The following is a 17352-nucleotide window of genomic DNA, read 5'->3' as shown; positions in this document are numbered from 1 at the left end:
ATTTATTACTTCAAGCAAAGTCTCTCCTAACTGACTGTAAATCATTTTGGACTTTTTGCAATACTACTTTAAAGAACTGAGTTCGCATTTCTTGCTTTAAGAACTGTTTGAGCTGCCGTATAGCAGCCAACTTCCGGTTAAGTTAGTCGTTTGTTTACTTTGGGATTTTTTAAAATCAGTCTTTAATAAATGTTTTATTTGATATAAAAAACCTGTCTCAATTATATATTCATTGTTGCTGGATAGTAACACACCAAAGCAATATGAGAACTGAATGGCACAGGTGATCTGTGAATAGAATACATTGATGTGAAGACACCATGTAAAGAGGGATGCATTATGATTGCACAGGATTTCTTGCATATATACATCTGTATGAATGAAGTTCATTTCTGAAATAAAGAAAGTGGAAGATAGCAAAACAAGTAAAAGAAACCTTGTCAGCATTAGTAAAATGTTATGACCTTTGTTGAGAGGTAACATTCTGTCTTATAATGGGAATTCATATAACTAATTTCACAATACCTTCAGCTACATTGTAAGGAATAGAGCTTCACTTGTGTGTTTAAATATACAGATACTGAGGTTATCACACTGTTATCCTGCTTAGCATTACCCTGTAGAGAGCTGATTTGTTACAGCACTTGTGTTCCTCCAGTACAAACAATTATAAACCACTCTTGTGCATTGTTGGGCTGGAATCCTCGTGGGAGTTCCTGCCATCTGCTGCCATGCCTCCAGCAATGGCTCAGAGTAGAAAGGACTGGTTCTAGGCAGGCTGGCATGACTGGTGCCTCTGCTCCATGATGCTTCCTGGTGGGCCAGTGCTGCGGACTGCCATTGCCTCTCCTTGCTGTGTGCACAATGTGATTGCTCTCTGGTAACAAGCTCTCTAGGGTGGGAAGTCTGACTGCAAACTAATGAAGAGGTAGGGAGACACCATCTTCTATCACATACAACAGGGGGTGATGGGAGAAATGGTAGCATCTGGATATGTTAACATATGGAGCAGATTCTGCCATTCCCTAATGAGGGTTCACATTGCTCGGGGTGAAACGCTGTGCACTATATGTAATGCTGAGTGGCTGCATGGCCTGTCCAAAACCACACCTGTGAGGCACCCATTGCTGATGGACTGTAAGGTTCCAGAGAAAAGGAGGGCAGGGCCACCTCTAGTTACTATCCCCATGAATATCAGTGTCTGGCTCAGTTCTGGTGGATATAACAGTTGGGAGTTTATGATGCGATTGTACAGGACACTGGCAAAACTGCACTTGGGAGTATCACGCTCAGTTTTGGTTGCCCTTCTATAGGAAAGATGTTATTAACTGGACAGAATGCAGAAAATATTTACAAGGATATGGCCAGGAATGGAGGGACTGAGTTACTGGAAGAGGTTGAGAGAGAATAGACTGCCAGAGGAAGTGGCTGAGGGAGGTACTATTAGAACTTTTAAAAGACAGTTGAATGAGCACATGGACAGGAAAAGTTTGGAAGGGTTAAACACTAGCAAATGGGACTAGCTTGGATGGGGAATCTTGGTCAACATGGATCAATTGGGCAAAGGTAAAAACAATCTAAAATATACAGGCCTCCAAACAGCAGCCAGCATGTGGGGTAGAAATTACAATGGGAGTAGAAAAGACAATTATCATGGGGATTTCAATATGCAAGTAGATTGGGAAAATTAGGTTGGTGCTGGACCCTCAGTGAAGGAATTTGCAGAATGGCTATGACATAGCTTTTTAGAGCAGCTTATGGTTGAGGCCACTAAGGAAAAAGAAATTTTGGATTGGGTGCCGTGCAATGAACCTGATTTGATTAGGGAGCTTAAAGTAAAGAAGGAGGCGGTACTCATAATGTGATAGAATTAATCCTGCAGCTTTAGAGGGAGAAGCTAAAATCAGATATCTCAGTATTACAATGCAGTAAAGGGAATTATAGAGGCATGAGAGAGGAGCTGGCCAAAGTTGATTGGAAGCGGACATAAGCAAGGATGACAGCAATGGCTGGAGTTTCTGCAAACAATTCAGAATGCACAGGATAGATCTCAAAGAAGAAGCTACTCTAAAGGGAGGATGAAGTAACTGCAGCTACAAGGGAAGTCAAATCAGTATAAAAGCAAAAGAGAGAGCATATAATATACAAACGTTTGTAGTAAAAAGTAGTGCAGAGTTTGAGGATTGGGAAGCTTTTAAAAATCAAAACAAGCCAACTAAAAAGCCATCAGGATATAAAAGGTGAATTATGAAGTTTTGCTAGTCAATAATATGAAAGAGGATACCAAACGTTTTCTCAGATATATACAGAGTAAGAGAGAGGAGAGAGTAGATATCATATAACCATATAATAATCACAGCACGGAAACAGGCCATCTCGGCCCTCCTAGTCCGTGCCGAACTCTTAATCTCACCTAGTTATCTAATCTTAATCTCACCTAGTCCCACCTACCTGCACTCAGCCCATAACCCTCCACTCCTTTCCTGTCCATATACCTATCCAATTTTACCTTAAAAGACACAACTGAACTGGCCTCTACTACTTCTACAGGAAGCTCATTCCACACAGCTATCACTCTCTGAGTAAAGAAATACCCCCTCGTTGAAGATATCTGCTGATATCAGATATCGCGGTAACGGGAGCAGAGAAATGGCAAGAACCTACTAAGAATTTTGTGTCCGTTGACAATGTGAAGACACCAGTAGTTTGCCTGAAATTCGAGAGTTTTGGAGGGGATGAAGTGAGTGTAATTTGCTATTATAAAGGAGAAGGTGCTTGGGAAGCCAAAAGGTCTGAAGGTGGATAAGTCACCTGGTCCAAATTGCCTACACCCCAGGGTTCTGAAAAGGGTAGCTGAAGAGATTATGGAGGCACTTGTAATAATCTTTCAAGAGTCACTAGATCCTGAAACAGTTCCAGAGGACTGGAAAATTACAAATGTCACTCCATTCTTTTCACAGGGGGAGAGGGGGGAAGAAAAAGCAGAAAACAGGAAAGTATAGGCCAGTTAGCCTGACTTCAGTGATTGGGAAGATGTTGGAGTTGATTATTAAGGATGGGAAGTCAGCATGGTTTCTTAAGGGAAAATCTTACCTGACAAATCAGTCTCTAAGGAAATAACAGGCGGGATAGACAAAGGAGAGTCAGTGGATGTTGCTTACTTGACATTCAGAAGGCCTTTGACAAGGTGCAGCACATGAGGCTGCTTAACAAGATAAGAGCCCATGGTATTACAGAAATGATACTAACATAGAAAGTTGGCTTTTTAGTAAGAGGTAAAGAGTGGAATTAAAAGGGGGGGGGGGCTGATGACCAGGGATGTTCCGCAAGGGCCAGTGTTGGGACCACTTCTTTTCAAGTTATATGTAAATGATTTGAACAATGGAATTGACATTGGGGCTAAGTTTGTGGATGATACAAAAACAGGTGGAAGGGCAGGTAATGTTGAGGAAGCAGGAGTCTGCAAAAGGACTTTGATAGATTATGAGAATGGGCAAAGAAGTAGCAGATGGAATATCGTGTTGTGAAGTGTATGGTCATGCACTTTGATAGAAGGAATAAAGGAATATGTTCAGAAATTCAGAAATCAGAGGTGAAAAGCAGTTTGGGAGTCCTTGTGCAGGATTCCCTAAAAGTTAACTTGCAGGTTGAGTTGGTGCCAAGGAAAACAAATGCAATGTTAGCATTAATTTCAAGAGGACATTAATGCTGAGGATTTATGAGGCATTAGTCTGACCACACTTGGAGTACTATGAGAAGTTTTGGGCCCCTTATTCAATAAATGATGTGCTGGCATTGGAGAAAGACCAGAGGAGGTTTGTGAGTAAGATCCCGAAAATGAAAGGGTTAATGTATAAGGAACATTTGATGGCTCCGGTCTTGTACTCACCGATGCTTAGAAGAATGACGAAGCATCTCAGTGAAACACATCAAATATTGGAAGTCCTGGATAAAGTGACTGTGGCAAGGATGCTTTCCCTCGTGGGGGAGTCTAAGACCAGAGGGCACAGCCTCAGAATACAATGACATCTCTTTACAACAGAGATGAGGAGGAATTTCTTTAGCCAGAGGGTGGTGAATCTGTTGAATTAATTGCCACAGGAAGCTGTGAAGGGCAAGTCACAGGGTATATTTAAAGCAGATATTGATAGAAAGGATAAAGATTATGGGGAGAAGCAAGGAGATTGGGGTCAAGAGGCAGAATAAATCAGCTATAATGGAATGGCTGAGCAGACTCGATGAGCTGATCTGCCTAATTCTGCTCCTATATCTTACTGTTGTATTATAGGGAACGTTTATATATAATTGATGCATATACTGGGTACAAAAGGAGCTTAGTTATATCTGTAGTTTTATTATTTATATGAAGTCCTCTCCCTTGACTTTCATGAACGTGGACATAATATATTTCTATATTCCACTTTTCCCTCTGATTGCTGTTCAAAAGAATACCCTTATTGACAGTTTTATTTTGATTTTTATTTTCTTTCAGCTTTACAACACAGAACCTATAAAATAGCATTGAACCCATCAGACAAGCCAGGAGAGCAAAGAGCTGAATTTCACTGCCTGCTTTCCCTCCATACCCCTACTGCTTTTATTCCTTCAGGTAATTATTAAATTCCCTTGGAAAAGTTAAAATTGAATCTGCTTCCACTACATCTGTCAGGCAGTGCACTTAAGATCACAACAGCTCAATGTAACAATAGTCTCCTCAAATCTCACTTCTCAGGATGTTTAATTCAATTAAAAAAACATGCATGAGTTATGTGGATAATACACACCAATATATTCTAAACATCTGGCTGTACAATATATTCCAATTACTGTACATGATATATCTGCTTCACTTTAAATGTTGCATTTATTTATTGGAATGGTTTTTTGATTAAGAAGAAAAAATCACAGCTTTCATTTGCTTGGTATCTCCATAAACTATGAATGACAAAACACTAAAAATAGTGATCTAGTGAGACACGAGATCCTTTAATAATATTCTTCATCTGACGGGGTAGGATGATAAACATTGCTAATATTTATGAACAATGATTGATAATTAAGTCTCATGTTCTTGCAGTAGAGAACAAAGAGCTTATTACAAATAACTCTATCTGAATTAGTGTGCAAATATTCTATGTTTTGCTTCTTTTTCTGTTCTAATATCATCTGCTTTTTATATCCTTACTTTTCTCATCATCATTCTGTCCTTCTCACCTTCCCTTTATTCTTTTCTTCCCCACTACTTATTCCTCTAGTTTTTAAATGGTTAATCACCAACATCTTAAATTTCTGGTGTAAGCTCCTCACTTTGTTACTCCACACTTCCCACTTGATCTGAACCTTTACTGCTTTTCAGTTTCAGTGTTGTGTAACTGTTGATCCAGTAGTTCATCCTGTCTCATTTATTTACAACAACATAGGGGACAGCCAATTAGATAATTGGATCTATCCGATTTCTCAGCAGACCAATTAATCAGTCCCATCCCCTCTCCCCTTATATCCTTGGACCAATGCAACTTATCCTCTTTTGCATTCCATCAACTTTCCTTTGATTCTTTAGCCATACACTGATGGTAATTTGAAGAAGATAGATAACCTAGAAGCATATCTTTCAGGATGAGATCTAAGAGGACACCAGAGCACCCAGAGGAAAACAGGGAGAATGTACAAACTACACATATGCTATGCCAGAGATCATAATTGAATTTTGAAGGTGAAGCTGAAAGGCAGTGACTCTGACTGATGAGCCACTGTGCCATGTTTCTTTAGGAGAATACAGCTGGTCAGTTGTGGCTGTGACTGAAACCAAGAGCACTGCTGGGGGGAGTAGATTATACCTGCACATCAACCTCTTGTACCCCACATCTTGCAACGGTCACCACAACGATCTTAAGTGAGACGGTCGTGTATAATCCAAACCACCAGCAATTGACGTAGTGAAAGAATCAGATGGGTACTCACGCTTGGAATGCTTGTCACACAGCGCTGAGGCCCGCATGTCACACAGTCGGATTGTTCCTTTACTGCTGCTGTACACAAACATGTTACAGTGATGCGGGTGGAATTCTGCTGCTGTTATCACCTCTGTTAACTCCTCCATGTTGGCAGGCTTTATATCTACAATGTCTGAAAAGCTATGGATTAAGGCAGCAACAAGACTAAGGTAAAATATCAGATTTCCAAGTACAATGTTACATTCTACTCCCGTACTCTGGATACACTAATAGATTCTTAGGGCAATGGAAGGTGGCGGGCAGTAACTCTAAACCTCCTTCCGTCACTGAGCCTGATTCTGATTCTGACACTACTTCTGATGTGCCTCTTAACTGGAAAGCTGGGAAAGATGCCCTGTGATTCTATTCAAAGCTATTTTCACCATTTTCACAGAAACATAATTTTAACAAAGGCACAGTCCTCCTCATACTCTCTTTCTATTCATGGCTCTTCAGTCTCTTTGGAATTTTCCTTAGAGGCTCTCCATTTAAACTTTTGTCAGCAATGGCCCTACCACTCGTTGTCTAGCATGTCAATCCTCATAGTATACCAACCTCCCTAAGCCAGAGGAAAGGTGGATGGACTATTTGGTTGAATAAACTAGTTTCCCAAACTTTATTCTATCAGAATTTGAATCATATTTATTATCACTAAATTATATGATGTGAAATTTGTTTTGAGACAGCAGTATAATGATATAAAATTACAATACATGGTGCAAAATTAGTGCAAAAAACAATTCAAAAATCTGATAGCAGAGAGGTAAGAAGCTGTTTCTGAATTGTTGAATAAGGGTTTTCATATATCTCCTCCCTGGTGTTAGTTATGAGAAGAGAGCATGAACCAAATGGTAAGGGCCCTTAGTGATGGATGCAAATATTTGCGGCACAGCCTCTTGGAGATGTCCTCGATGGTGGGAAGGAATGTGCCCGTAATGGACTGAATCTATAACCTACTGCACCCTATTGTGATCCTGTGCATTGGAGACTACACACCAGGCTATGAGGCAACCAGTCAAAATGTTCTCTATTGTACATCTATAGAAATTTATAAAAAGCTTTAGTGTCATACCAAATCTCTTCAGTCTTCTAACAAAGTAAAACTGTTGGCATACTTTCTTCACATTTGCATCAGCATGTTGGGTGCAGAGTAGATCCTGAGATACTGGTGCCCAGGTGAGCACTTTTTTGGGTTCCTTATCTAAAAAAGGATACATTGACATTCAAAGCAGGTTCACAAACATGATTTCAGGATTGAAAGGTTTGTCATATGAGGAGTGTTAGATGGCTTTGGGCCTCTACTCACTAAAATTCAGAAGGATGGGGGGGTGGTGGACCTCATTGAAATCTATCAAATATTGAAAGGCCTTGATAGAATAGATACAAACACGAGGAAATCTGCAGATGCTGGAAATTCAAACAACAACACACACAAAATGCTGGTGGAACACAGCAAGCCAGGCAGCATTTATAGGGAGAATTGCCAATCACCTTTCCAGCTCTTAGCTTCATCCCACCCCCTCCGGTCTTCTCCTATCATTTCGCATTTCTCCCTCCCCCCACTACTTTCAAATCTTTTACTATCTTTTCCTTCGGTTAGTCCTGACGAAGGGTCTCGGTCCGAAACGTCGACAGCGCTTCTCCTTATAGATGCTGCCTGGCCTGCTGTGTTCCACCAGTATTTTGTGTGTGTTGTTGATAGAATCGATGTTGCCTATGGTGGGAGAGTCTAAGACCAGAGGACGCAGCCTCAGAATGGAGGGATGTCCTTTTAGAATGGAAGAAGAAGAAGAAAAACATTAACTTGAAGTGGAGTAATCGGGATGCTGTCGTGACAGTGTTTTTTTTTAGTAGGCTTTCTTGTTTTTACAAGGCCGAGTTGCTAGCTTGATGCTCAACCCAGCATGGATGGAAATTGTGCAAGGGACCTGGCTGGATTCAAACTTGGGAGCCAAAGTCTCCAAAGTCCAGCGCTGATGCCACTACACCACCAGCCGGCTTTAGAATGGAGATGAGGAGGAATTTCTTTAGCCAGAGAGTGACGAATCTGTGGAATACATTGCTGTAGCCAGCTGTGGAGGCCAAGTCATTGGGTATATATAAGGCAGAGACTGATAGATTTTTGATTAGTCAAGGTATGAAGGGATATGGGGATAAGTCAGGAGACTGGGGCTGAGAGGGAAAGGGATCAGCCATGATGAAATAGTGGAGTAGCTGAATATTTTATGGTCTTATGTGCAGAGCAGATACCATACCAAACTGTTATGTATCCAGACAGAATAGTTTCTATGGTACATCCAAAAAAATGGTAAGAGTTGACAGGGACATGCTAAATTTCTTTAGCGTCCTGAGGAAATAGAGGCACTTGTGAGCTTTCTTGGCTGTTTCATCAACATGGTTGGACCAGGAAAGGTTATTGGCAATGTTCACACCTGGAAACATGAAGCTCTCAACCCTTTAAACTTCAACACCTTTGATATAGACAAGAGCATGTGCACCACCCCCATTTCTGAAGTCAACAGCCAGTTCTTTCGTTGACATTGAGGGAAAGGTTGTTGTCAGAACACCATGTCACTAAGCTCTCTATATCCTTACTGTACTCTGACCCACTAGTAGTGTGTGGCCCACTACAGTGGTATCATTTGCAATCTGCAACATGTACATTTTTGGGATGTGGGAGGAAACTGGAGCACTAAAGAGATAGTCACAAGGAGAAAGTATAAAATTCACATGAACAGCATTCGATATCAGGATCAAAGTCAGAGTGCTGGTGCAGTGAGGCAACAGCTCTACAGCCTGTGCCATTGGCTTTGGGAAGGTGGTACACACTGAAGATGGAATGCTGGGTGATCAATGTTAGTGCAGTTGCAGGTATGAGGCTAAATGGCAGAACCTGCATGAAAATTTGCCATTAGACTAGAGAATCCTAAATGGAGAGATAATGGAGATAACTGTGCCTCTGTCAAAATGATGTTCTTTCCAAGTAAGCAAAAATAGCTGCAAATAGAAGTGATGGCAACTTCTCTGCTGTTTCACTCAAGTAGGGAGCTATAATCCATATATTCAAGTCAAGCTTAAGGGAGATCTTGTCCTGATCTATACCTACTGCAGTTCTGAGTTCTGCAAGTTCCTTGTGATGAGAAAGTAGTGATTCAATGACTCTTCATACTGGGTCTGAAAAGACTAGTGCCAGATAGAACGTAACCAGTTGTCAAGGGATCAGCGTCAATAATTGCCCATAACAACCAGAGGCTGTCACTGACTTGAATTAGACCTTCATACCACACTGGGTCAGCATAGTAAGGGGTTGTATGGCTAAGTCACCACCTCTTTTCACCCAAATGCCTCTCTTTCCCTTTGGAAAGTTTTCACTTCCATTTTGTAAAAAAGGTTTTTGTTAAAAAAAAATACTTACTTCTAACTTATATTAAATTATCTACAAATTTCTCATATTAAAATGTGACTATCCTCGTCCAGGATGCTCTCCAGCACCTGTCGTGCCCAAACTTTCTGAAAAGCCTCCCAAGAGCCAGTAAATACGGAGTCAGGATTTCAAGAGTTATAGAATTCCGTAATATATCAGATATTAATTCAAACAAGAACCAGCTTTCAGTTTTTAATGTAAATTACAAGCAGTAACCAATCTGAAATTAAAAGGGCAGCCTTGTAAGTAAACAACAGTCTACGACACACAGACTACTAGCCCATGGCAGGAGGCTAAATGCACAAAGAGATATGGTTTGTAAAGTGTAGTGATCAGTTGTATGGTGTTGGGGATAGAGAAGGGAGATAGGAGTCAGATTAGGGTTTGGAGCCAGGGACCTGGAGGAATCAGACATCAGGCCTCCGCTCTGTGTTCAAAGTCCATCGATGTGGTAAAGTGATGAAAGAGAATCAGAGTCCAGGCCTTCACTCTGTGCTTGAAAGCCAGAGATGTGGATGGGTGATGAAGGACATTGTGGATGTCAGGCTGGGAGAAGTCGGTGGGTCTGAGGTCGGATATCCGTGCAAAAAAAGGCACGAGGACCAGTCAATCGATGAGCCTAGAGTTCGAGGTTCTGTCATCGCCTAGACTGGCATCTATACTGAAGATTGAAGCCCGAAGGTCAACAGGATTAAAAGACTGGAGTCTGGAGGCCTGGTGTGTGTGTGTGTGTGTCTGTCTGTCTGTCTCTGCGTGTGTGAGTGTGTAAGGGAGTTGTTCTATTGCTTGTTGTGTTCTGTGTTGTTCTGCCAAGCATTATGGGCAGACTATGTTGGTGCTGGAATATGAGGAGTCACTTGCAGGAGCCCCAGCATATCCTTAGTTGTGTTGGTGTTAATGCAATACAATGTTGCATTTCACTGTATGTTTCAAAACAGGTTGATGAAGAGGTCCTCCAACCAACTCTCCCACCACTCCATGAAACTTCTCCTGCCAAACAACCCCTCCTGCCAAAAGGTCAGTACTATATGACTTGAGTGCAACCAGAACTTGAGAAATAGCCCCTTCAAATACTCAAAGAGGGGCTGCAACCTCAGTATGAAGGATACTGAAACTTCGGTTTGTGATCTCTAGATGCCAAAGGTTTATTCTCAAGTCATCGGCTGACATGTAGGTCTCATAGTCGCTGTTAACTGAAATGGAGTTGATGTGATACGTGTGAGCATTGGCAAACACTCTTCTTGGACTGGCCTCCACCATTAGATCCATGGGTCTCAGCACTGGCACCTGGGGATGAGAACACACAGCACTTGAGCATCAAGCTGCAAGAGTTCAGCAGAACAATAAGTCAAACAGCCCTTCACATCATGGTCCCAATGACTCTCCAGCCTCAAGATCGTGAACTCCTCCAAAAAGAAGTAGGTGAATTCAAACTCTCAAGTGGCAGGAACCGGTGTCACATGTCAAGGTGAAAAGTGCAAGTTTCTGGTTCACAAAAACTTGTCTCTCTTGTACCAAAGACAAAGTGTTCATTGATAGTAATAAACAGGCCTTTCAATCCAATTCACCCAAGTTGACCACTGTATTATCTAAACTGACATTTCACTTCAAAGTTCAAAGCTCATTACCGAAGTACAAACACAAGGAAATCTGCAGATGCTGGAAATTCAAACAACAACACACACAAAATGCTGGTGGAACACAGCAGGCTAGGCAGCATCTATAGGGAGAAGCGCTGTCGACGTTTCGGGCCGAGACCCTTCATCAGGACTAACCGAAAGGAAAGATAGTAAAAGATTTGAAAGTAGTGGGGGGAGGGGGAAATGCGAAATGATAGGAGAAGACCGGAGGGGGTGGGATGAAGGTAGGAGTTGGAAAAGTGATTGGCAAATGTGATACAGAGCTGGAGAAGGGAAAGGATCATGGGACAGGAGGCCTCAGGAGAATGAAAGCGGGGATGGGGGGAGAACCAGAGGGAGATGGAGAACAGGCAAACAACTAAATATGTCAGGGATGGGGTAAGAAGGGGAGGAGGGGCATTAATGGAAGTTAGAGAAGTCAATGTTCATGCCATCAGGTTGGAGGCTACCCAGCCGGTATATAAGGTGTTGTTCCTCCAACCTGAGTTTGGATTCATTTTGACAATAGAGGAGGCCATGGGTAGACATATCAGAATGGGAATGGAACATGGAATTGGGAATGGGAATGGGAATGTGTGGGCAATGGGAGATCCTGCTTTTTCTGGCGGACTGAGCGTAGGTGTTCCACGAAACGGTCTCCCAGTCTGCGTCGGGTCTCACCAATATATAAGAGACCACACCAGGAGCACCGGACGCAGTATACCACACCAGCCGACTCACAGGTGAAGTGTCGCCTCTCCTGAAAGGACTGTCTGGGGCCCTGAATGGTGGTGAGGGAGGAAGTGTAAGGGCAGGTGTTGCACTTGTTCCATTTACAAGGATAAGTGCCAGGAGGGAGGTCGGTGGGAAGGGATGGGGGGGGGGGAACGAGTGGACAAGGGAGTTGTGTAGGGACTGATCCCTGCGAAAAGCAGAAAGAGTGGGGGAGGGAAAAATATGTTTGGTAGTGGGATCCCGTTGGCGGTGGCGGAAGTTATGGAGAATTATATGTTGGATCTGGAGGTTGGTGGGGTCGTAGGTGAGGACAAGGGGAACCCTATCCCGAATGGGGTGGCGGGTGGCTGGGGTGAGGGCAGATGTGCGGGAAATGGGAGAGATGCGTTTGAGAAGGGCATGATGGCATGAACATTGACTTCTCTAACTTCTGTTAATGCCCCTCCTCCCCTTCTTACCCCATCCCTGACATATTTAGTTGTTTGCCTGTTCTCCATCTCCCTCTGGCGTTCCCTCCCCTTTCTTTCTCCTGAGGCCTCCCGTCCCATGATCCTTTCTCTTCTCCAGCTCTGTATCACTTTCGCCAATCACCTTTCCAGCTCTTAGCTTCATCCCACCCCCTCTGGTCTTCTCCTATCATTTCGCATTTCCCCCTCCCCCCACTACTTTCAAATCTCTTACTATCTTTCCTTTCGGTTAGTCCTGACAAAGGGTCTCAGTCCGAAACGTCGACAGCGCTTCTCCCTATAGATGCTGCCTGGCCTGCTGCATTCCACCAGCATTTTGTGTGTGTTGTTACCTAAGTACATATATGTCATGACATACAACCCTAAGATTCATTTTCTTGCAGGCATTCACAGTAAATACAAGAAACACAATAGAATTAAAGAATGACCGCACTCAACAGGATGGACAAACAACCAATGTGCAAAAGACAAAAAACTGTGCAAGTACAAAAAGAAAGGAAAAAAAGCATCCTTCTAAATAGTTCCTATCCATGTAGCTGTTCAAATGTCTTCTTAACATTGTAATTGTGCCTGCCTCTGTCAGTTTTTCCTGTATGGCTACTATTCCTGGTATGAAAAAGTATCCCCACAGGTTCCCTTTAAAATTTCTTCTCTCATCTTAAACCTAAGTCCTCTAGTTTTAGACTCCCTTATCCTGGAAAAAATTTGAAATCCTCCACATTATTAAACCCCTCATGATTTTATAAAACTCTATAATCCAAGGTATTTTCTGTTTTACAACAACTACAGAGCCCTGCCATTCACTGTCTTTCCCTGCTTTGTTACCAAAATATATCACTTCACACTTGTCCAAGTTAAATTCCATCTGACATACCTTTGCCTACTTTCCCAGTTGATCTAGATTCTGTTCTAACCCCAATCTTTTTCACTTAACCAACTTTACAGAACAAGCCCACAGAATCAACCCAATATTATTTTACAAGCGGGGAGGAAAAATACTATATGATCTGTCAGGTACTCCTCCTGAAATCTGACCACATCTTTAAAAGCACTTCAGTGCTCAAGAATATTTTACAAGGTAAACTTAAAGGCAACACTAACTATTAGGGGGGAAAAGGGAAAACCTCTTCATGCTTTCATCTGACAGGTTAGACATTACCCTTTCCCTACATCAGGAACACATTCCCTCCTTGTTCACTTTCAGTAATGTTATATGTTACAGAAATCTTCGAGCAATTTCTTTTTTGCTTATCTCTTAACCAAAGTAATAAAATTAAAATTGGGATGGAGAGCGAGGGAAGGAATGAGGTGGGGGGGGGAGGGAGGGAGGGAGAGGGAGAGGGAGAGGGAGAGGGAGAGGGAGAGGGAGAGGGAGAGGGAGAGGGAGAGGGAGAGGGAGAGGGAGAGGGAGAGGGAGAGGGAGAGAGAGAGAGAGAGAGAGAGAGAGAGAGAGAGAGAGAATATGAGAGAGAGAGGCTGATCATCCACTGAATCTTACAGCCACTGTGTTGGCACCAGCTCTTCAAAATTCTTCTCTAAAATTTCTAAATTGAGCGGCATGCAAAAGTTTGGCACCCCTGGTCAAAATTTCTGTTACTGTGAATAGCTGAGCGAGTAAAAGATGACCTAATTTCCAAAAGGCATAAAGTTAAAGATGACACATTTCTTTAATATTTTAAACAAGATCACTTTTTTATTTCCATTTTATACAATTTCAAAATAACCAAAAAGGAAAAGGGCCTGAAGCAAAAGTTTGGGCACCCTGCATGGTCAGTACTTAGTAACACCCCCTTTGGCAAGTATCACAGCTTGTAAATGCTTTCTGTAGCCAGCTAAGAGTCTTTTGATTATTGTTTGGGGTATTTCTGCCTATTCTTCCTTGCAAAAGGCTTCTAGTTCTGTGAGATTCTTGGGCTGTCTTGCAGGCACTGCTCTTTTGAGGTCTATCCACAGATTTTCGATGATGTTTAGGTCGGGGGACTGTGAGGGCCATGGCAAAACCTTCAGCTTGCGCCTCTTGAGGTAGTCCATTGTGGATTTTGAAGTGTGTTTAGGATTATTATCCTGTTGTAGAAGCCATCCTCTTTTCATCTTCAGCTTTTTTTTACAGATGGTATTATGTTTGCTTCCAGAATTTGCTGGTATTTAATTGAATTCATTCTTCCCTCTACCAGTGAAATGTTCCCCGTGCCACTGGCTGCAACACAAGCCCAAAGCATGATCGATCCACCCCCATGCTTAACAGTTGGAGAGGTGTCCTTTTCATGAAATTCTGGACCCTTTTTTCTCCAAACATCCCTTTGCTCATTGCAGCCAAAAAGTTCTATTTTAACTTCATCAGTCCACAGGACTTGTTTCCAAAATGCATCAGGCATATTTAGATGTTCCTTTGCAAACTTCTGATGCTAAATTTTGTGGTGAGGACGCAGGAAAGGTTTTCTTCTGATGACTGTTCCATGAAGTACTATTCCACAATTTGTTCCACAATTTGTAGTAAACACAAGGTGGTGATTGTGGGAGATTTTAATTTTCCACACGTAGACTGGGAAGCTCATTCTGTAAAAGGGCTGGATGGTTTAGAGTTTGTGAAATGTGTGCAGGATAGTTTTTTGCAACAATACATAGAAGTACCGTAGAGATGGGGCAGCGTTCGATCTCCTGTTAGGGAATGCGATAGGTCAGCTGACAGATGTATGTGTTGGGGAGCACTTCGGGTCCAGTGATCACAATAGCATTAGCTTCAATATAATTATGGAGAAGGACAGGACTGGACCTAGAGTTGAGATTTTTGATTGGAGAAAGGCTAACTTTGAGGGGATGCGAAGGGATTTAGAGAGAGTGGATTGGGTCAAGTTGTTTTATGGGAAGGATGTAATAGAGAAATGGAGGTCATTTAAGGGTGAAATTATGAGGGTACAGAATCTTTCTGTTCCTGTTAGGGTGAAAGGAAAGGTTAAAGGTTTGAGAGCACCATGGTTTTCAAAGGATATTAGAAATTTGGTTCAGAAAAAGAGGGATGTCTACAATAGATATAGGCAGCATGGAGTAAAGGAATTGAATTGCTCGAGGAATATAAAGAATGTAAAAGGAATCTTAAGAAAGAGATTAGAAAAGCTAAAAGAAGATACGAGGTTGGTTTGGCAAATAAGGTGAAAGTAAATCCGAAAGGTTTCTACAGTTATATTAAAAGCAAGAGGATAGTGAGGGATAAAATTGGCCCCTTAGAGAATCAGAGTGGTCAGCTATGTGTGGAACCGAAGGAGATGGGAGAGATTTTGAATGATTTCTTCTCTTCGGTATTCACTAAGGAGAAGGATATTGAATTGTCTAAGGTATGGGAAACAAGTAAGGAAGTTATGGAACCTATGACAATTAAAGAGGTGGAGGTACTGGCGCTTTTAAGAAATTTAAAAGTGGATAAATCTCCAGGCCCTGACAGGATATTCCCCAGGACCTTGAGAGAAGTTTGTGTAGAAATAGCAGGAGCTCTAACGGAGATCTTTAATATGTCATTAGAAACGGGGATTGTGCCGGAGGATTGATGTATTGCTCATGTGGTTCCATTGTTTAAAAAGGGTTCTAGAAGGAAGCCTAGCAATTATAGACCTGTCAGTTTGACATCAGTGGTGGGTAAATTAATGGAAAGTATTCTTAGAGATAGTATTCATAATTATCTGGATAGACGGGATCTGATTAGAAGTAGCCAGCATGGATTTGTGTGTGGAAGGTCATGTTTGACAAACCTTATTGAATTTTTTGAAGAAGTTATGAGGAATGTTGACGAGGGTAAGGCAGTGGATGTAGTCTATATGGACTTCAGCAAAGCCTTTGACAAAGTTCCACATGGAAGGTTAGAAGGTTCAGTCGTTAGGTATTAATGCTGGAGTAATAAAATGGATTCAACAGTGGCTAGATGGGAGATGCCAGAGAGTAGTGGTGGATAATTGTTTATCGGGATGGAGGCCGGTGACTAGCGGGGTGCCTCAGGGATCTGTTTTGGGCCCAATGTTGTTTGTAATATACATAAATGATCTGGATGATGGGGTGGTAAATTGGATTAGTAAGTATGCCAATGATACTAAGGTAGGAGGTGTTGTGGATAATGAGGTGGATTTTCAAAGCTTGCAGGGAGATTTATGCCGGTTAGAAGAATGGGCTGAACGTTGGCAGATGGAGTTTAATGCTGAGAAGTGTGAGGTTCTACATTTTGGCAGGAATAATCCAAATAGAACATACAGAGTAAATGGTAGGGCATTGAGGAATGCAGAGGAACAGAGAGATCTAGGAATAACTGTGCATAGTTCCCTGAAAGTGGAGTCTCATGTAGATAGGGTGGTGAAGAGGGCTTTTGGAACGCTGGCCTTTATAAATCAAAGCATTGAGTACAGAAGTTGGGATGTAATGCTAAAGTTGTACAAGGCATTGGTAAGGCCAAATTTGGAATATTGTGTGCAGTTCTGGTCACCGAATTATAGGAAAGATATCAATAAATTAGAGAGAGTGCAGAGACGATTTACTAGGATGTTACCTGGGTTTCAGCAATTAAGTTACAGAGAAAGGTTGAACAAGTTAGGTCTCTATTCATTGGAGCGTAGAAGGTTGAGGGGGGATTTGATCGAGGTATTTAAAATTTTGAGAGGGATAGATAGAGTTGACGTGAACAGGCTGTTTCCATTGAGAATAGGGGAGACTCAAACTAGAGGACATGATTTGAGAGTTAGGGGGCAGAAGTTTAAGGGAAACACGAGGGGGTATTTCTTTACTCAAAGAGTGATAGCTGTGTGGAATGAGCTTCCTGTAGAAGTAGTAGAGGCCAGTTCAGTTGTGTCATTTAAGGTAAAATTGGATAGGTATATGGACAGGAAAGGAGTGGAGGGTTATGGGCTGAGTGCGGGTAGGTGGGACTAGGTGAGATTAAGGGTTCGGCACGGACTAGGAGGGCCAAGGTGGCCTGTTTCCGTGCTGTGATTGTTATATGGTTATAATAGAATAGCACACCACCATTCCCGAGTCTGCTAAATCTTCCAGAAGGTCTTTTGCAGTCAAACAGGGGTTTTGATTTGCCTTTCTAGCAATCCTACAAGCAGTTCTCTCGGAAAGTTTTCTTGGTCTTC

General features: G+C 42.1%; 1 protein-coding gene across 3 annotated transcripts in view; it reads right to left on the bottom strand.

Moving 5' to 3' along the window:
* LOC132405289 (serine/threonine-protein phosphatase 2A 55 kDa regulatory subunit B beta isoform) overlaps positions 1-17352 on the bottom strand; it is a 778563-nt gene that overhangs the window by 49661 nt on the left and 711550 nt on the right. For all 3 annotated transcript variants that reach the window (XM_059989972.1, XM_059989973.1, XM_059989974.1), the window contains 2 exons: positions 10527-10704; positions 5962-6126 (listed from right to left, as the gene is read on the bottom strand). In XM_059989972.1, coding sequence (XP_059845955.1) covers positions 5962-6126; positions 10527-10704 — 343 coding nt within the window. The remainder of the gene's footprint in view (positions 1-5961; positions 6127-10526; positions 10705-17352) is intronic.

This window comes from Hypanus sabinus, chromosome 15 (genome assembly GCF_030144855.1).
Source record: "Hypanus sabinus isolate sHypSab1 chromosome 15, sHypSab1.hap1, whole genome shotgun sequence".
Classification (NCBI taxonomy): Eukaryota; Metazoa; Chordata; class Chondrichthyes; order Myliobatiformes; family Dasyatidae; genus Hypanus; species Hypanus sabinus.
The sequence above is the reverse complement of the archived record's forward strand: the minus strand, read 5'-3'. Positions and strand labels throughout refer to the sequence as shown.